Here is a 16,128-nt window from a genome sequence, read left to right on the forward strand (position 1 = left end):
GTCTTTCAAAGTAAATTCAGACATTAGTATAATTGTCCCTAAACACTCAATTCAGAGTTTTTAAGCAAAGGTGTGACATAATCAGACTTGTTTGAGGAAGAGGCGTGTTAGCTATTGTGTTTTAGCAACTGTACACAGCATTGTCTGAGATGAGATTTAGACAGTTAGATCTTTACCAGGAACCTTTAAACCTGCAGTTATTTTTTTTCTCCAACATTTTATTCTGAAAATTTTCATACAGAGAGAAATTATAAGATTTGTATGGTGAACATCCATATTCCTACCACCTAGTTCCTATAATTATACAGCTCTGTTTTCAAATGAGTCTTATACATTTTACATTTGTATTTTTGAGCTAATTAAGGGGAAAACATCACCCATTGGGAACCATAAGAATACAGAAATGTAAGACCTTTTTAGTGTGTGCAGCCATGAGAATATCATGTGTAAGTCTCATCCATACATATATATAGAGCTAACACTTAACAGCAGTTGGGTATTTGCATTGCACAGGATACTGTATATATGTCTGATTTGGGAATGTATAAAGCGAATGTTAGTTTGTATTGAAATTTAAGTATGGAAGAGCCAGGTGGCAGCAGGGTACTTTTGTTGTGTGACACCTTGCTTTGCCTAAAACTTAGTTGCTGTATCAGTTCAGGCTCCTAAGATTTATATTTGAATTGTTTGTATTTTCAAAAATGACTTTATTAAAAGCAGTGAACATTATTAATAAGCTTTGCATAAAATATATTTTAGAGCACATTTTTGAAGAAATAAATACCTAATGTTCACCCTAGTACCTTTCACCTTTTTAGCTGACTTAATTCTGCATTTTACATAGTTATCCAGTGTCAAAGTGAATGCTACTGGAAACTAGCCATTTTCACTCAGCCAATTTGTTCTATCTAGAAAGAATAGAAAAACACTATATTTAAAACAAAGTGAAACGTGTATCTGGAAATGTAGAGTGAAAAGTCAAGTTTCTGTTCATGCTTTTCAATCTCATGTGCTTCAAAGTAACAGCTATTAAGTTTGGATGGGTATCCCAATTTCATTCTCTATGTATTTATTCATTTATTAGTTTTTATGTAGATGGGCTCATACTTAACATTCTGTCACTTGTTCTTTTCAGATATTTATCCCCATCAGTAATCTAGATCTGCCTCATTTTTAACTAGTTTACTGCCATTACATCCCACCTTCCCACCCCCAACAAACACACCACCCACAAGTATGTATGAGAAAATTATTATTTTATGTTGAGATACCACCAGGAACATAAAAGCCATCATGCTTAGTTTTGCCTCTTCCAATCAAAATAGAACTTCTTGCCACTTCAATAGAGAAATTGTATACTCATCTTTGTTTTCTTTCCTGCTTATTTAGTCATCAGTTCTGGTTAGCTGGGTTCCTTTAACTAATCCTTACTAACTGCCTCTGGTTATTAACCTTTCTTTGTTGGAGTTTCCAGTTCTTCTAGTCCAAAGTACAAAAGGCTTCTCAGCTCAAAATCTGCTCACTGTTCTTTTAGATTAATGAACTCCTCTTAAATGCAAATACCCCTTGGGGGTGGGTGAAACTTTGCAACTTAAACTTTATTGTGGGTTACTTTAGCTTGATACTCCCTCTCAGTACTTTGAAATGGATTATACTGATAGAGTTGTGATTGCAAAAAAAGACTAGGGAAGAATAATAGACCTGCGGTCAGAGAACTTGTTCATTGGGAGAAGCTAGCCCAGGGTAGTGTAGGAAAGTAGAAAAAAAGAGTCCTTACGATAATTTTCTGCCAAGGAAACTTGGTGGCACTATCCTCTCATAGATCACAGAGAATTGTCTTTATTACCTCAGGTTGTTTGCAGAGATGGCTTCAAAATAAAATAGACTTAATCACTAGGGATTACATCCTTTACACAAGACAGAGGTTTTTGAAGAAAAATTCAAAAAGGTTTTGGACCTGTTATATAAACAGATTTCATCACATGGAGCCAGGGAGGATTTTTACTGAAATAATTTGGTTAGTAAGCCTCACCTCTGAATGTTGTTCGAAAAAACTAGATATTGAAGGAATCAGCTAAGAGATTAACTCATTTTATAGCTATCTCAGTGCCTCAGTTCTTTAAGGAAGGCTCCCATATAGCATATTGATATATTGCTATTCAATATAGTGGATAACATTTTGAATAAATTGAATGAAATTCCTCCCCCCATAGTCTAAATTTGGGATATTTGACCTGTTTTCTCCATTTTTAGAAGTTCAGCTGGGTCGTTTGACTTCTGTTAGGCTTCCTATTCTATTTGCTCAATTTGTAAAAGTTCCCATCTTTTGCAAATTCGTAAATCGGGACTTGTTTGGTATATTATCAGGAATGTGATTGAGGCTCACAGTGTTGCCTTAGCAGTGATTTTAATCTTGACATTTAAAAGTCACTGTCTTACCTCCCTTAGCATGATAATCTCTAGGTCCATTCATGTTGCTGCAAATGGCATTATTTCATTCTTTTTTTATGGCTGAGTAATATTCCATTGTATATATGTACCACATCTTTTTGGAAGTCAACCACATACAAAGATGGTAAGAAGGTTAAAAGACAAAAGTAATAAAATATCTATATCCACAATAAGCATTAAGGGATACACAAAAAAGATGTAAAATATGATGTCAAAAACAGTAATCATGAGGGAAGGAGAGTAAAAATACAGGGTTGATAAAATGCATTTGAAATTAAGAGATCAGCAGTTTAAAATAATCATGTGTAAATATATATATATAGAGAGAGAGAGATTGCTATATATAAATCTCATGCTAACCACAAACTAGAAATCTGTAATAGATACACACACATAATAGAGAAAAGAATCCAAATGTAACACTAAAGAAAGTTATCAACTCGTAAGAGAGCAGAAGAAGAAGAAAGGAACAAAAAAGAACTACAAAAACAACTCCAAACAATGAACAAAAATAAAAAAGGATGAAAAATTGTGTCAAGAACCTGGAGTAACTAAAACTCTAATATACTGCTAGTATGAGTATAAATTGCACAACCATTTTGGAAAATGTCTTTTTTAAAAAATTGAAGTGTGGTTAGTTTGCAGTGTTATGTTAATTGCAGGTGTGCAGCAGGGTAATTTAGTTGTACATATATATATATTTTTCAGATTCTTTTTGCTTATTAAAAAAATTAAAAAAAATAAAACTCACTGTCAAGAAAATCTGTTTGTGGCATACAGCTTTCATTTATCTGTATTTGGATTCTAAACTCACTTTTTCCCCAGCCTTACTGAGATTTGATTGACATGTATGCTAAGTGAAATAAGTCAAACAGAGAAAGACAAATACTGTATGATATCACATATGTAGAATCTGAAAGTCACTTTTTTTAAAAAGCAAATTCATTTAGTTTATCAATTTCTGATTAGCAACTTAATTTGAAGTATTTCATGGTTGTAAGATATCTAACATTCACTTAATTGTTCTATGTGTTTTTCTTTTCTTCAGATTCTACTCTGCTGTTCAAGTAATGGTCATTACGATTCAGTGTACTCAAAACAATTTCAGTCAAGTGCAGCTGTTTGTCAAGGCATGTGAAGGCTTTATAAATGTTTGGGTGTGCTTTCAGATGATTTGTTGCCGATCTTTAAATTGAGTGGCCCACCATAAATAGCTCTTTTAAAACTTTGTTGGTACCTATTGAATTCATATACTGGGTTATAGCTATTTTCACATTGTTATAAAAATTCTTATTTTGACAATTGGAGTTTTGGTCATTTTTTCCTTTAGCTGTATTGTATGAAATTCTCTATAAAGATGTGTTTGTTGTGGATGAAGAAGAGTTGAAGACTGCAGTTAAGTTGTTTCGAAGTGGTTCCAAGAAGAACAGGAACAGTGCTGTGACTAGCAGTGGGGATGTCCATATTAACTACAAGAGTTCAACTCAGGATAGGTAATAAAGGGAAAGGGGATGTCAACTACAAGATCATCATGTTTCTGTGTATCATTTGAAAGTGGAAGGGACCTGGCAAGCTTATGACTTAGTGTATTTATACACAGTCATCTCTTGGCATTTCTGGAGGATTGGTGCCAGGACCCCTGCAAACACCAAAATGCTTGATTCTCAAGTCCCTTGTATAAAACAGTGTAGTATGTGCAGTTGGCCCTCTCCATATCCATGGGTTCTGCGTCCACAGATTCAACCAATTCCATCCGTGGCTGGTTGAATCTGTGGATGTGGAACCTGCTGAAATGAAGGGGCCAACTGTATATACACACACATGTATGTATGTATGTATGCTTGTATGTGCAGGGATATACGTTTTTTAATGGGGGAAGAGAAGTTTTACCAAAAGATATGTTGCATTGCGAAATGCTCAGGCTTTGGGGGTTTGGTCCAAGTCAGAATCAGTTTTAAATTTGTTTTTCTCCTGTTAACCTGTCTTGTGTCAATTTTATTATTAGTCCAGCCACAAGAACTTAAGACGGGTAGGGGGGAAATTTCCCCCTCCTGATACATATCTCAAGTCTGACTCCAGAATCAGTTCTTTAATTGCTAGAAGAGACTTTGGAACTATAATCGCATGATTCTCAAACTTATATATGAATTACTTAGGGCGCTTGTTAGGCAGATTTTGGGGCCTCCCTTCAAAATTGGAGGTCAGAGTAGGGCCAGGGATCTACTTTTTAAACAAGTACACCCAGGTATTCTGATAGAGGTAGGCCATGGACCACACTTTGAGGGAAAAAAACCTGATTCTAAACCAGCACCATCATTTTGTAGATGGTAACTGAGGTTCAAAGTGGTTACTTGACACATACATCCAGCTAGTAGAAAAGAATCTCTCAGGCTAAAGGGGAGTTTTAGGAGCTTTTAGTGTCTGCCTTTGGTACTCACTAGGAGTATACATTGTGGCCTCTGAGGAAGCAGCTATTATTGAACAGATTTAGTCAAAAACTTTGAGATAATAAAGTAGGTGTCGTCTTATATTTCTCCCTGATTCTTCTGTCTGGAAATTCAGATAGGCTTGGTGCTAGTCAGATATAACCTTGTCTTTTTGTTGTTTTGCAGTTCTATTTCTTGAATGTTTAATGCTTTTTTTTTTTTTGATAAAGAGGGTTTTTTAAAACTTACAATTGGCCCTCCCGATCCACATGCAGAACCTGGGGTGGTGGAAGGCTGACCGTGAGGGACTTGAGAAACTTGAGGATTTTGATATCTACCAGGGGTCCTGGACCCAATCCCTCATGGATACCGAGGGATGACTGTATTAAGGAATGCGGGGGGGGGTGGCAACCATATATATCAGGGTAGAAGTTGCTTCATTCTGCACCGATTATTTGTATTAAGAACTTGAGGCTTACAGAAACTAAAGTAGTAGGAAGGCAGGGTGTATTAGTTATCTGTTGCTGCGTAACAGTATTTCCACAAACTTGGCAGCTTAAAACAACATTCTTATCTCAGAATTTATGTGGGTTAGGAATCTGGGCCCAGCTTATCTGGGTCTTCTGCTTAGGATCTCACAAGAATGTAATGAGGGTTTTAGCCAAGATTGAGTTCTCATCTGGAGCTTTGGGGAAGGATCCACATGGTTCTTGGTAGTATTCAATTCCTTGCAGCTGTAGGACTGAGAACTTCAGCTTTTTGCTGGCTGTCAGCCAGAATAACCCTCAGCTCCTTGCCACATGGGGTTGGTGAACATGTCTGCTTGCTTCCTTATAGTCAGCAAGAGAGAGAGATCAGCAAGACAGACACTACATTCTTATATAGTGTAATGATATACATCCTGTCTATTGGTTAGACGCAAACTTGGAGGGAAATCATACAAGAGTGTGAACACCAGGAGGTGGGGATCATAGTGACCATCTTAAGATTGTGTCCCCACAGGAGGTATGAAATATATAGGAGGTATTTGTAGCACGTACTTAAAAAAAAGAAGCATAAATGTAAATGCTGGGATGAAAATGTATTTGCCTCATTTTTAGAACTGAGCTACTTTACCACTAGATGGTGGTATAGTCATTAGACTTACGACTTAGCTCCTGCATTTATATAAAGCTCTTTGTTCTAAATCTTTTCAATTAGGACTGAAGAGTGGGGTGCCTGCTGCAATGTTGAAAATATACCAGAGGGGTACAATCAAGGAACAGAAGAAGCAAAGGTTTGAGATCTTCTAGGGCAAAGAATTTTCATAATCTTGGCTTGCAGTATCATAACTTAAACTAGTTAATGTCAGATGGTCCATTTTAGTTATATGGGGTGGGGGAAGAGCTGATGTTTTCCTTCGTGTAAGTCTTGATCTGAAATGTAAAATGTGTGCTTAATGTTCTCTGAATTTTTGTTCCTATGGAATTGTAAATTTTTTTCAAATTTAACTCTGAACACTTGAGAAATTTCAGAAGCTGTTGTTTTCAAGTTAAAGTAATATTAGAAACCCAATAGATATTTAGTTTGTAATCAGTCTTCTGATGCTGAGGTTTCTTTTTGTCATTAAAGAGAGTAAGGTTTATTCCTATTTTACTCAGAAAATAGGTAGTAATCCTAGTTGGAGAAATAGGAGGAATTTTACCACCTGTATAGGTCTAATATCAAGCAGACCTTCAGTTTGAGACTAGCTAAATAGGGCAAATACTACTAGAACAATCTCTGTGTATGCCCCCAAGTGCTGGTAATTTGGAAACAGTATGGAATACCATGAAATTCTAGGAAAGCAGAAGAAAAAGATAATTCTTTTGGAAATTGTAGCAGATTTTGACCAAAATGAAGTAACCTTTTCAGATTTGTCTAGGTGTCTAGGGTACAGAAACACTTGCACCTCTGTATGCATATTAAGATGAGACTTGTTGAATAGCCCTGACTGAATCTTTAATTCTGGTCTGTGTTGCATTGATTTATGTATCTCCTGAGTTATTGGCTGCTTTAGACAGTATTTCCCTTCTGCCATCTATAACCTTTTAGATTTCTGCATATTGCTTATTTAGACTCCTGATTTTTAAAAAATACAGTAAAATTTATTGTGGCTTTTCTTTTTTTTTTAATGAAGGTTTATTTATTTATTTAGGCTATGTTGGGTCTTCGTTGCAGTGCGCGGGCTTTCTCTAGTTGTGGTGAGCGGGGCTACTCTTCATTGCGGTGCTCAGTCTTCTCATTGCTGGGGCTTCTCTTGTTGCGGAGCACGGGCTCCAGGTGTGCGGGCTTCAGTAGTTGTGGTGCACGTGCTTAGCTGCTCCGATGCATGTGGGATCTTCCCGGACCAGGGCTCGAACCCATGTCCTCTGCATTGGCAGGTGGATTCTTAACCACTGTGCCACCAGGGAAGTCCTATTTCTTTTAATAAAGAAGGAAAGGCCTATATGTACATAGTTTTAAAAAAGGAAGAAAAGAACCTTATTTCTTCCTTCTTCATAGAATGAAGACTTAAGGATGGTGAGTTTGTAGCATGATTATTTTTGTTTTAGACTCCAGAAAATCCATCAAAGATGCTCTTCCCTTATAAGGTGCTCAAAGCCCTGGATCCAGAAATCTATCGTAATGTAGAATTTGATGTTTGGCTGGACAGCAGAAAAGGTAATGAAACATCAACAGGATATTTTTGAATCCTGACAGATCTAGAATAATTTTGCAAATTTTTTTAATAAGAGGTGTTTTCAAACCACTGTTATTAAAAAAAACCCACTTTTATATGTTTATATGGTACTTTTTAGCCTACTCAATACATGATTTACATCCAAAGGAGGAAACAAATAGGTTTAGAACTGGGGAGGGATCTTTTAGAGTCTGATGTTCATCAGGGACTTCAACTGTGCAAAGACTGTGTGTCTTTAGATAACTTTAAGAGTACCAGAAACTTGTAAGTGGAAATAAGTTCATCTTAAGTTTAATGTGTCAAGACTGCCCTCACTGATAGATGAATAGGTCAGGTGTTGGCAAACTATGACCTGTGAATCAAATCCAGTCTGCCACCTGTTTTTGTATGGTCTGTGAGCTAAGAATGGTTTTTATATTTTAAGTGTCAGGGAAAAATTAAAAGAACAGTGTATCGTGATACATGAAAATTATATGAAATTCAATTTTAAGTGTCCATAAAGTTTTATGACAGACTTGAATAATTGCAAGAGTCTGTATGGCCCACAAACTTTATTTTTTTTAATTTATTTTATTTTATTTTTTTGCGGTATGCGGGCCTCTAACTGTTGTGGCCTCCCCCGTTGCGGAGCACAGGCTCCGGACGCGCAGGCTCAGTGGCCGTGGCTCATGGGCCCAGCCACTCCGCGGCATGTGGGATCTTCCCAGACCGGGACACGAACCCACGTCCCCTGCATCGGCAGGCGGACTCTCAACCACTGCGCCACCAGGGAAGCCCATGGCCCACAAACTGTAAAATATTTACTATATGGCTCTTTACAGAGAAAGTTTGCCAACCCTTGAAATAAGTAATTGTTTCTCTCCCCTTATAAGATAACTAAGTTGATCAAAGTAGGTCTTAAAGTTCTGCCATCAAGGTAGCCTTTAATGTTTCATATTCAACTCCTTGAACCTCGGCGGTGAACCTAGGTATAGTTAATAATCTAGAATGAGGTTAATACCTTGTGGAACACAATGAAAACACAGTTGATCCTTGAACAATGTGGGGGTTAGGGCTGCTGACCCCCTAAGCAGTTGAAAATCCAGATATAATTTGTAGTCAGCCTTCAGCATTCCCAGTTCCTCTGTATTCTCAGTTCTACATCCTCAGATTCAACAACCTTGGTACTTGTAGTACTATTGAAAAAAATCCGCATATGAGTGGATACATGCAGTTTAAACCCGTGCTGTTCAAGGGTAAACTGTATTGCTTTGAAGAAGCTACACAGTGGTTTTTTTTTCCTTTTTTTAAAAAATTGAAGTGTGTTACTTTCAAACTGTACCTTGTTGGTATATGACCAACTCTAAGATTACAACCTCCCAATTTCCACCTGTTTGTGTTTTATAGCACAAAACTATTCTGGCAGGTCTCCTTAGATTGACCACAAGAATAACCCATCAAGAGTGATGGAATGACCCTTTAGGACATTTTCCCTCCAGATTTTAGCTTACAGTGGTAGCATTGTCAAAAACACTGTGGTAAAAGTAAATAAGAAAATGAAATGATGTAAAACAGCAAAGGAACCAGTTCGATTGAGCTTGAATCTTCATTTTCTTTCATAGAACTTCAAAAATCTGATTACATGGAGTATGCTGGGAGACAGTACTATTTGGGAGACAAATGTCAGGTTAGTTCCTTCTTTAAAGAATCAGTAATTTGTTTTTCTGAGATTGTGGTTTTAGTCATTAATATGAGTTCAACAAAACTAATTTACAAAATGCTAGGATTTTTTTAATGTTTGGTTAAATTTTAATTACAAACTTGTGATTAGATGTAACACTGTTTCAGCATGTGCAGCCTCCATTGAACTGGACTGGCAGTGTTGATTATCAACTGCCTTAATAAGTAGATACTGAACTTCACTTGGGAGGAGAAGTAGTGTTTTTGTTTGGCAAAAGCCAGATCTGACTCGAGACTAGATGTTTTCTTACTGTCTCTTCCCCTCTTTCAGGTTCATTTGGAATCAGGTGGAAGATATTATAATGCTCATATTCAGGAAGTTGGAAATGAAAGCAATTCTGTAACAGTCTTCATTGAAGAATTGGCAGACAAGTAAGGATATAATAATTTGTTGAATTACTAAAATCTTTGGCTTTTGATGCCTTTTTGTAATATTGAGAGTTACCAGGATGCTAGTAAGAGAACCAAAGTTATATCTGGTACTGGCCTAAGGTGACTTATCGTCAGTTGTAAAAGCATATGGTGAAGTGTGAAATTTCAGTATACCTATGCATAAGTTTCAAAATCCTGGGTAATAGCCAACTTATTAGAAATACTAAGTACAACAGAATTCTGATATACAACTATACTAACTGGAAAGCTAGTTTGCTAACTGAGCCTCTGCCAATATCAAGATAGGCTAGTCCATCTGTTCTCAAACTTTAACATACCCCAGAATTACCGGGAGAGCTTGTTAAAATACAGATTGATGAGCTCCACCCCCAAAGTTTGATTTAGTAAGTTTGTGGTGGGGCCCAAGAATTTGAACTTCTAACAAGTTTCCAGGTGATGCTAATGCTGTTGGTCCACTTTGAGAACCATTAAAGTAGGTAATGCTGCCCTAACAACCAAAGACTCTTGGCAACTTAAAAGTTCATTTCTTGCTCATTTAGCATGTTCATAGTAGGTCAGCAAAGGGGACCCAGGTTGACAATGGCTCTATCCAGACATATGCTGCCAGGATCACAGGCAGGGAAAAAATGAAAACATGACGAACTGTGTGCTGGTTTTTAAAGCACCTGCTCAAATTTTCCTGGCCAAAATAGGTTACATAACTAAGCCTAAAGTCAATGGGGTGAGAAAACATAATCCTTCTTCAAGGAGAGGCAACAAGTATTTGTAAATTAGTCTACCACAGTCTTTCCTCCTGAGCATGATATGTGCTACAGACAGCTGTGAAATTGTACAAACTGCTCTTAGGTTTTTTAACATAAAAAGAAAACCTCAATGAGGAAGCTAGTGTTAACAGGTTTAAGTAGAAAACACTTGAAAATGAAGCAGGAGGGATCAGGTATATGTATCAAATGAGAATTAAGTCTGTGTTGCAATGGCTTAATGGTGGTATCTTTACGTTTAAGGTATGTTGTTCCACTGGCTAACTTAAAACCAGTTACACAAGTGACACCTGGTCCTGCCGGGAATGTTATACCCAGTAGGAAAGGAAGAGGTTACCAGAAAATTTCCTGGGGCTGTGTCCCAGAAATGGGTTTGTATGCTGAAGGTTTTATTATTTTCCTCTTGTATTTACCTATATTGCACTTAAAAAAAAAAGCTGGAACATTAAGTCTTATTCTGGGTTAGAGTTTCTCAGCTTCAGCACTACTGACTTTTTAGGGTGGATAATACTTCGTTGTAGGGAGCTGTCCTGTGTATTGTAGGATGCTTAGCATCCCTGGTCTCTATCTACTAGATGCCAGCAGCATCCTTCTCCAAGTTATGACAACCAAAAATGTCTCCAGACATTGCCAAATGTGCCTCAAGAAAGGGAGGGGCAAAATTGTCCCTGGCTGAGAACTACTGTTTAGGTGACTTTGTTTAAGCTTAAGGTGGAGTGGCTTTTAATTTCTAAAACTTGAAGGAAAAGATTTCTCAAAGAACTGGGAAAACACCTCATAGAAGCAGCCAGAGACGCTGGAAGCAGCCGTCTTAATATGTCTATTAATAGATATAATTTTTTGGATAACAGTAACGTAGATGACTGGATGACCGACTCTATGTTTTGATGACCAAAGTTGCCTATACTAAAGGTAGTGCTGAGATGTCCATTGATACAGAAGTTACTTGCTGGTTTTGCCCTTCTGAATGAAAGACCTAGTACACCCTTTGAAAATACAGAAGTTCCTTCCCTGTATTCATATGGTTTTCCTAAGTAAAACATCTGAGAGTCTTAGACATTTGTGGGAGACACTGGACCTTTTGCTTTGGTTTTGAAGCTTATTGCTTCTTTGTTTGCTTGAAAGCTATGTCAGAGATGGACGTGAAACAACGGAGGAAGATGTTCAAGAAAATTAGAGGGAAAGAGGTTTATATGACTATGGCTTACAGCAGGGGAGACCCCCTCCTCCCACCCAGGCTTCAGCACAGTATGCGTTATGGGCATGATTCTCCAATGCACTACTCACAGACAGCTGGCGGTGTTACGTCTAATGAACATTTTCATCCTCAACATTCATCTCAGGGACAAGGTCGGGGATATGGGATGCCCAGGTAGGTCTTAACTGACTTTCAAGATAATGTACATCTCTGTTTAGACATTGGAAATAATTCCTGGGCAGAATTACAGTAGAATTTAGAAATATCTTAATAGTTTAGATTTCTTTTATAATCTCTGCCTGAAGGGAGCGTAACGGATGGAACTGATGTATACTTAAATTCTTGTCAAATTTATTGAAGATTTGTATTCTCATAGTCTAGGAAAATACGATGGAGCAGTTGAAGAGCTCCTAGAAGATAGAATGCCATCAAGCTGAGTGCCATGTATATGGCACTGTGTCTGTCAATAACCAATAGGCCAAACCGTAATGGGAAAGAATATAAAAAAAGAATGTGTGTATATGTATAACTGAATCACTTTGCTGTACAGCAGAAATTAACGCAACATTGTCAAGCAACTATACTGCAATTTAAAAAAAATGAATAGGCCTAATGTCAGTAGTGAGGAAAGCAAAGCTCTTTCTATGTGGTCATTTTTAGAAGGATATGTTAATTCTATTTAACTACAAAGACTGACTACTCAAGCACTAGTAAATAAAGAGTTCTGGTTTTTTTCCCCCTTTATTCTTAGAGATTCACCTCGCTTTATAAACAGGCACAACATGGCAAGCCCTAAAGTTGCTTTTTACCCTGGCCCAGGTAAAAGGTGCTGCCAGAGCTATGATAACTTCTCTTATAGATCTCGGTAAGTGAATTTTAAGTGTTGAAAGAGAAAATGAGTGAGTCTGACTTTGTTGCTGTGCAGTAAATATATGGACTAAAATTTAAAGTGTCAACATTGAGATGTTTGAACTGTTATTTAGAAATTAGAAACAAGTTACTACCATACTTTATCTTTTTTTCCCCTTCTCACTCTGCAAACTACTTAAGTTCCTTTAGACGTAGTCACCGCCAGATGCATTGTATGAATAAGGAGTGCCAGTTTAGCTTTGTTCCAGAGAATGGACAGATACCCAGGGGCTTGGAAGAAACCATTACTTTTTATGAAGTTGAAGAAGGGGATGAGACTGCTTATCCAACTTTACCTGTAAGTAGGTCAAAATTTTACTCAAAAAGCTATTTACTTTTTTTATTGTACTTTTTTAAGTGAAGGTAATATGGATACATTTTAGCTGTTTTACAAATGACCAAATAAAGCCCCTCCTGGAAAACATGAGTTTTCATCCTAGAGCTTTTAAAAATTGCAGAGAATGTGTTTTTAAGCTGTTCTTATAGAGGAGGAGTAGAGGTGGACAAATAATCTTGCCTATATAAGTGTGGGCTAAAATCTTCTGTTTTCTTGATCATTATTTCCTCACATATTTTTGATTCTAAAGTAAATTTAAAATATTTATAGCTTTTTCTCTGACTATATAGGGAGAACTGCATGTGTATGTGTGTATTTCTTTGGTACAGAATCATGGAGGGCCCTCTACAATGGTTCCTGCTACTTCGAGATACCATGTTGCAAGGCGAGGACATAGCTCAGGCAAACAGACTCTGAATTCAGAGGAAGGTGATGGCCAGAATGACAATGGTGAGTCAGTTCCAGTTAAATATTTTTTTAAAAGATGATTCTTGTGGTATTAGCACAACAAGGCTAAAGTTTTGGTTTGGGGGGGTGGTCTCACTCTGTCTGGCAACTCATTTTGAAAGAGTTATCAGTTCTTGTATCAGAGCTTGCTAGGTTTTTGAAGATGTCTTGGTATTTTTCAGAAAGACAGACTTCTATTTCTGTAGGCCACTACATTGTTAAAACTTTCAGCTCTCTGCATAGGTCTTCAGTGAGTTTTGATTTGGTGAGATTTCAGTATGGAAAATATCTGTTCCTTATTAGTGAGGAACTATTCATGTTGTCCTCGCCATTTGTATAACTATTTTAGGCTTTTCATGTGACTCTTATTTTACAAGACTGCTGTGAAATAATTTCGTTGCCCAAAGAAATCTACTTGATCTATAAACATTACTATTCATTGAGTTCTAATGGCCATGTGCTGTACTAAGCAATATAATATTTTATCACTCTGAGGAATATGGTATCTTTATTTTATTATTTTTTTATTAAAAATTTTTTAATAAATTTATTTTTATTTATTTTTGGCTGCATTGGGTCTTTATTGCTGCGTGCGGGCTTTCTCTAGTTGCGGCGAGCTGGGGCTACTCTTCGTTATGGTGCATGGGCTTCTCATTGCGGTGGCTTCTCTTGTGGAGCACGGGCTCTAGGTGTGCGGGCTTCAGTAGTTGGGGCGCACGGGCTCTAGAGCGCAGGCTCAGTAGTTGGTGCGCGCGGGCTCTAGAGTGCAGGCTCAGTAGTTGGGGCGCACGGGCTTAGTTGCTCTGCAGCATGTGGGATCTTCCTGGACCAGGGCTCGAACCCTTGTCCCCTGCATTGGCAGGGGGATTCTTAACCAATTCTTCCCACTAGGGAAGCCCTTCTTTATTTTTTATATGAGGAAATTGAGGTTCAGAGGGTAAATGACATGGCCAAAGTCATACTTTTGGTAAGTGGCAGAGATTTAATCTTTTTTATAACAGTTTTATTTAGATATAATCTACATACTATACAATTAACCTAACGTGTACAATTCAATGTTTAAAGTGCAATTCAGTGGTTTTTAGTATAGTCACAAAGTTGCATACATCACCACAATCAATTTTAGAAAAAGAAACCCTGTACTCATTAGCTGTCATTCCTCATTATCCCCCCAGCATCCCCTCCCTCTGCCGCTAGTGGTAGGTAACCATCAGTCTGCTTTCTGTCTTAATGGATTTGCCTATTCTGGACATTTCATATAAAAGGAATCATGCAATATGTGGTCCTTTGTGACTGGCAGAGATCAATTTTGAATTTGGGTTTATCTGACTCTAAAGCATGTATACATAACCTTTATAGTTGTTAGAGTGCCTCTCATCATTGGGTGTGCTTATTTTTTTTTTTTACCACTTTTCTGTAAAATGAAATATGCCTACTGAAACAATTCTGGAGGAATTGGGTGGATTAAGGAGGTAAGAGGCAGTCTGAATGATTTGACTTACTGGTCAATGTATTTTCTTGTGATATTCTTTCTGCTACTTATGTTGGAGAAAATAGATATTTCTAAGAACTTAGTGTGCATGCATGTGCCTGAGTATGCGTATTCTCTGCTCTTTTACTCAGGATGACCCTTTTCCTTTTCCTTTTAGCACAGTGGGTATCTTCATATGTACTGTTCACCTATAGTGGCATATTCAGAGTAACCAAATATTCATTCTCACCTTAAATCCTGTTGTCTGGAGGGTTACCTGCATGTGTGTTGGATAAGTGACATGTTTAAGAATCAATCCAGTTTTGACCTTTGGGGTGTTATTTGCTGGAAAACTATCCAGTTGAAGATTGACTTTCTCTGAATTTCAATGGTATAGCAATCTTAGAGCAAAGTACTTCAGTCCTCTAAGCCATATTTTGAGAACAAACTGATTGTCAATGTATTATTTACCTGAATCAGGCTGAAAAACTGATGAAGCGTGCCATATTCCTTTAACTTTCACCTAAGCAAACTACTGGTTATTATACTCAGATTACTTTATAATCACCATTTACTATATGCCAAGCATCATGCTATGTTCTTTTCACCCCACTGTGAGCTAGGTACTGTTAACCCTGTTTTACAGTGAAGAAATTAAGACAGAAAGATTAAATAACCTGCCTAAAGTGATATAGTTAATCAGGATTCAAATCTAGACAGTCCTAACTCCAGAGCCAGTGAAGTTAATCACCATACTCTACCACCAGAATTGGACACAAGTGGGTTTTTCACGTCTGTCTGAACTCTTAAGAACTAAGGGAATTTTCAAAGGAGAAATTTGTACTGTTTACAGCCAGTCTCTGGCTTTAATATCTGTTGAGTAGTATGAAAGCTCAAATCACTTGTTTCAAGGATGTATACATTTTAGTTTTGAACATATATCCATAAAACTTGAGAAGAAGCAAGTGCTGGCCATCTGGTTCTCTGAGCAAGAATTCCTACATAAACACACTTTTTCTGTCTTTTTTTTCTAGGGGGATATCATGAAGAATATATTTATCCTTCAGGTCAGTGAGATCTAGGTAAAATCTGATACTCATTATTTATAAAATTTCAAACTATAGAATAGTGCTCATTATTTTTACTTTGGCTGTATCCTCTAGAACAAGACTATGAAACTTCAGGTGTTTACAGCACAACTGAATCTACAGCAAACTTGGTAGGTATTTAATAATAATGACAAACACATATAGCTCCTGTGTACTAGAACACTGTTCTGAGTGCTATACATATAAATGTATTTAAATCAGAACAA

The 16,128-nt window shown here is 37.2% G+C and overlaps 1 protein-coding gene across 1 annotated transcript in view; it reads left to right on the forward strand.

The window, feature by feature from the left end:
* The window catches only part of ALG13 (ALG13 UDP-N-acetylglucosaminyltransferase subunit), a 73,957-nt gene that overhangs the window by 26,659 nt on the left and 31,170 nt on the right, over positions 1-16,128 (forward strand). The window contains 13 exon segments of the mRNA XM_079910472.1: positions 3,500-3,581; positions 3,782-3,944; positions 6,078-6,153; positions 7,451-7,559; positions 9,180-9,244; positions 9,569-9,669; positions 10,695-10,822; positions 11,577-11,823; positions 12,401-12,514; positions 12,700-12,856; positions 13,225-13,345; positions 15,848-15,880; positions 15,977-16,032. Of these exon segments, the coding sequence (XP_079766598.1) occupies positions 3,500-3,581; positions 3,782-3,944; positions 6,078-6,153; positions 7,451-7,559; positions 9,180-9,244; positions 9,569-9,669; positions 10,695-10,822; positions 11,577-11,823; positions 12,401-12,514; positions 12,700-12,856; positions 13,225-13,345; positions 15,848-15,880; positions 15,977-16,032 (1,452 nt within the window).

This window comes from Stenella coeruleoalba (assembly GCF_951394435.1).
Source record: "Stenella coeruleoalba genome assembly, chromosome: X".
Lineage (NCBI taxonomy): Eukaryota > Metazoa > Chordata > Mammalia > Artiodactyla > Delphinidae > Stenella > Stenella coeruleoalba.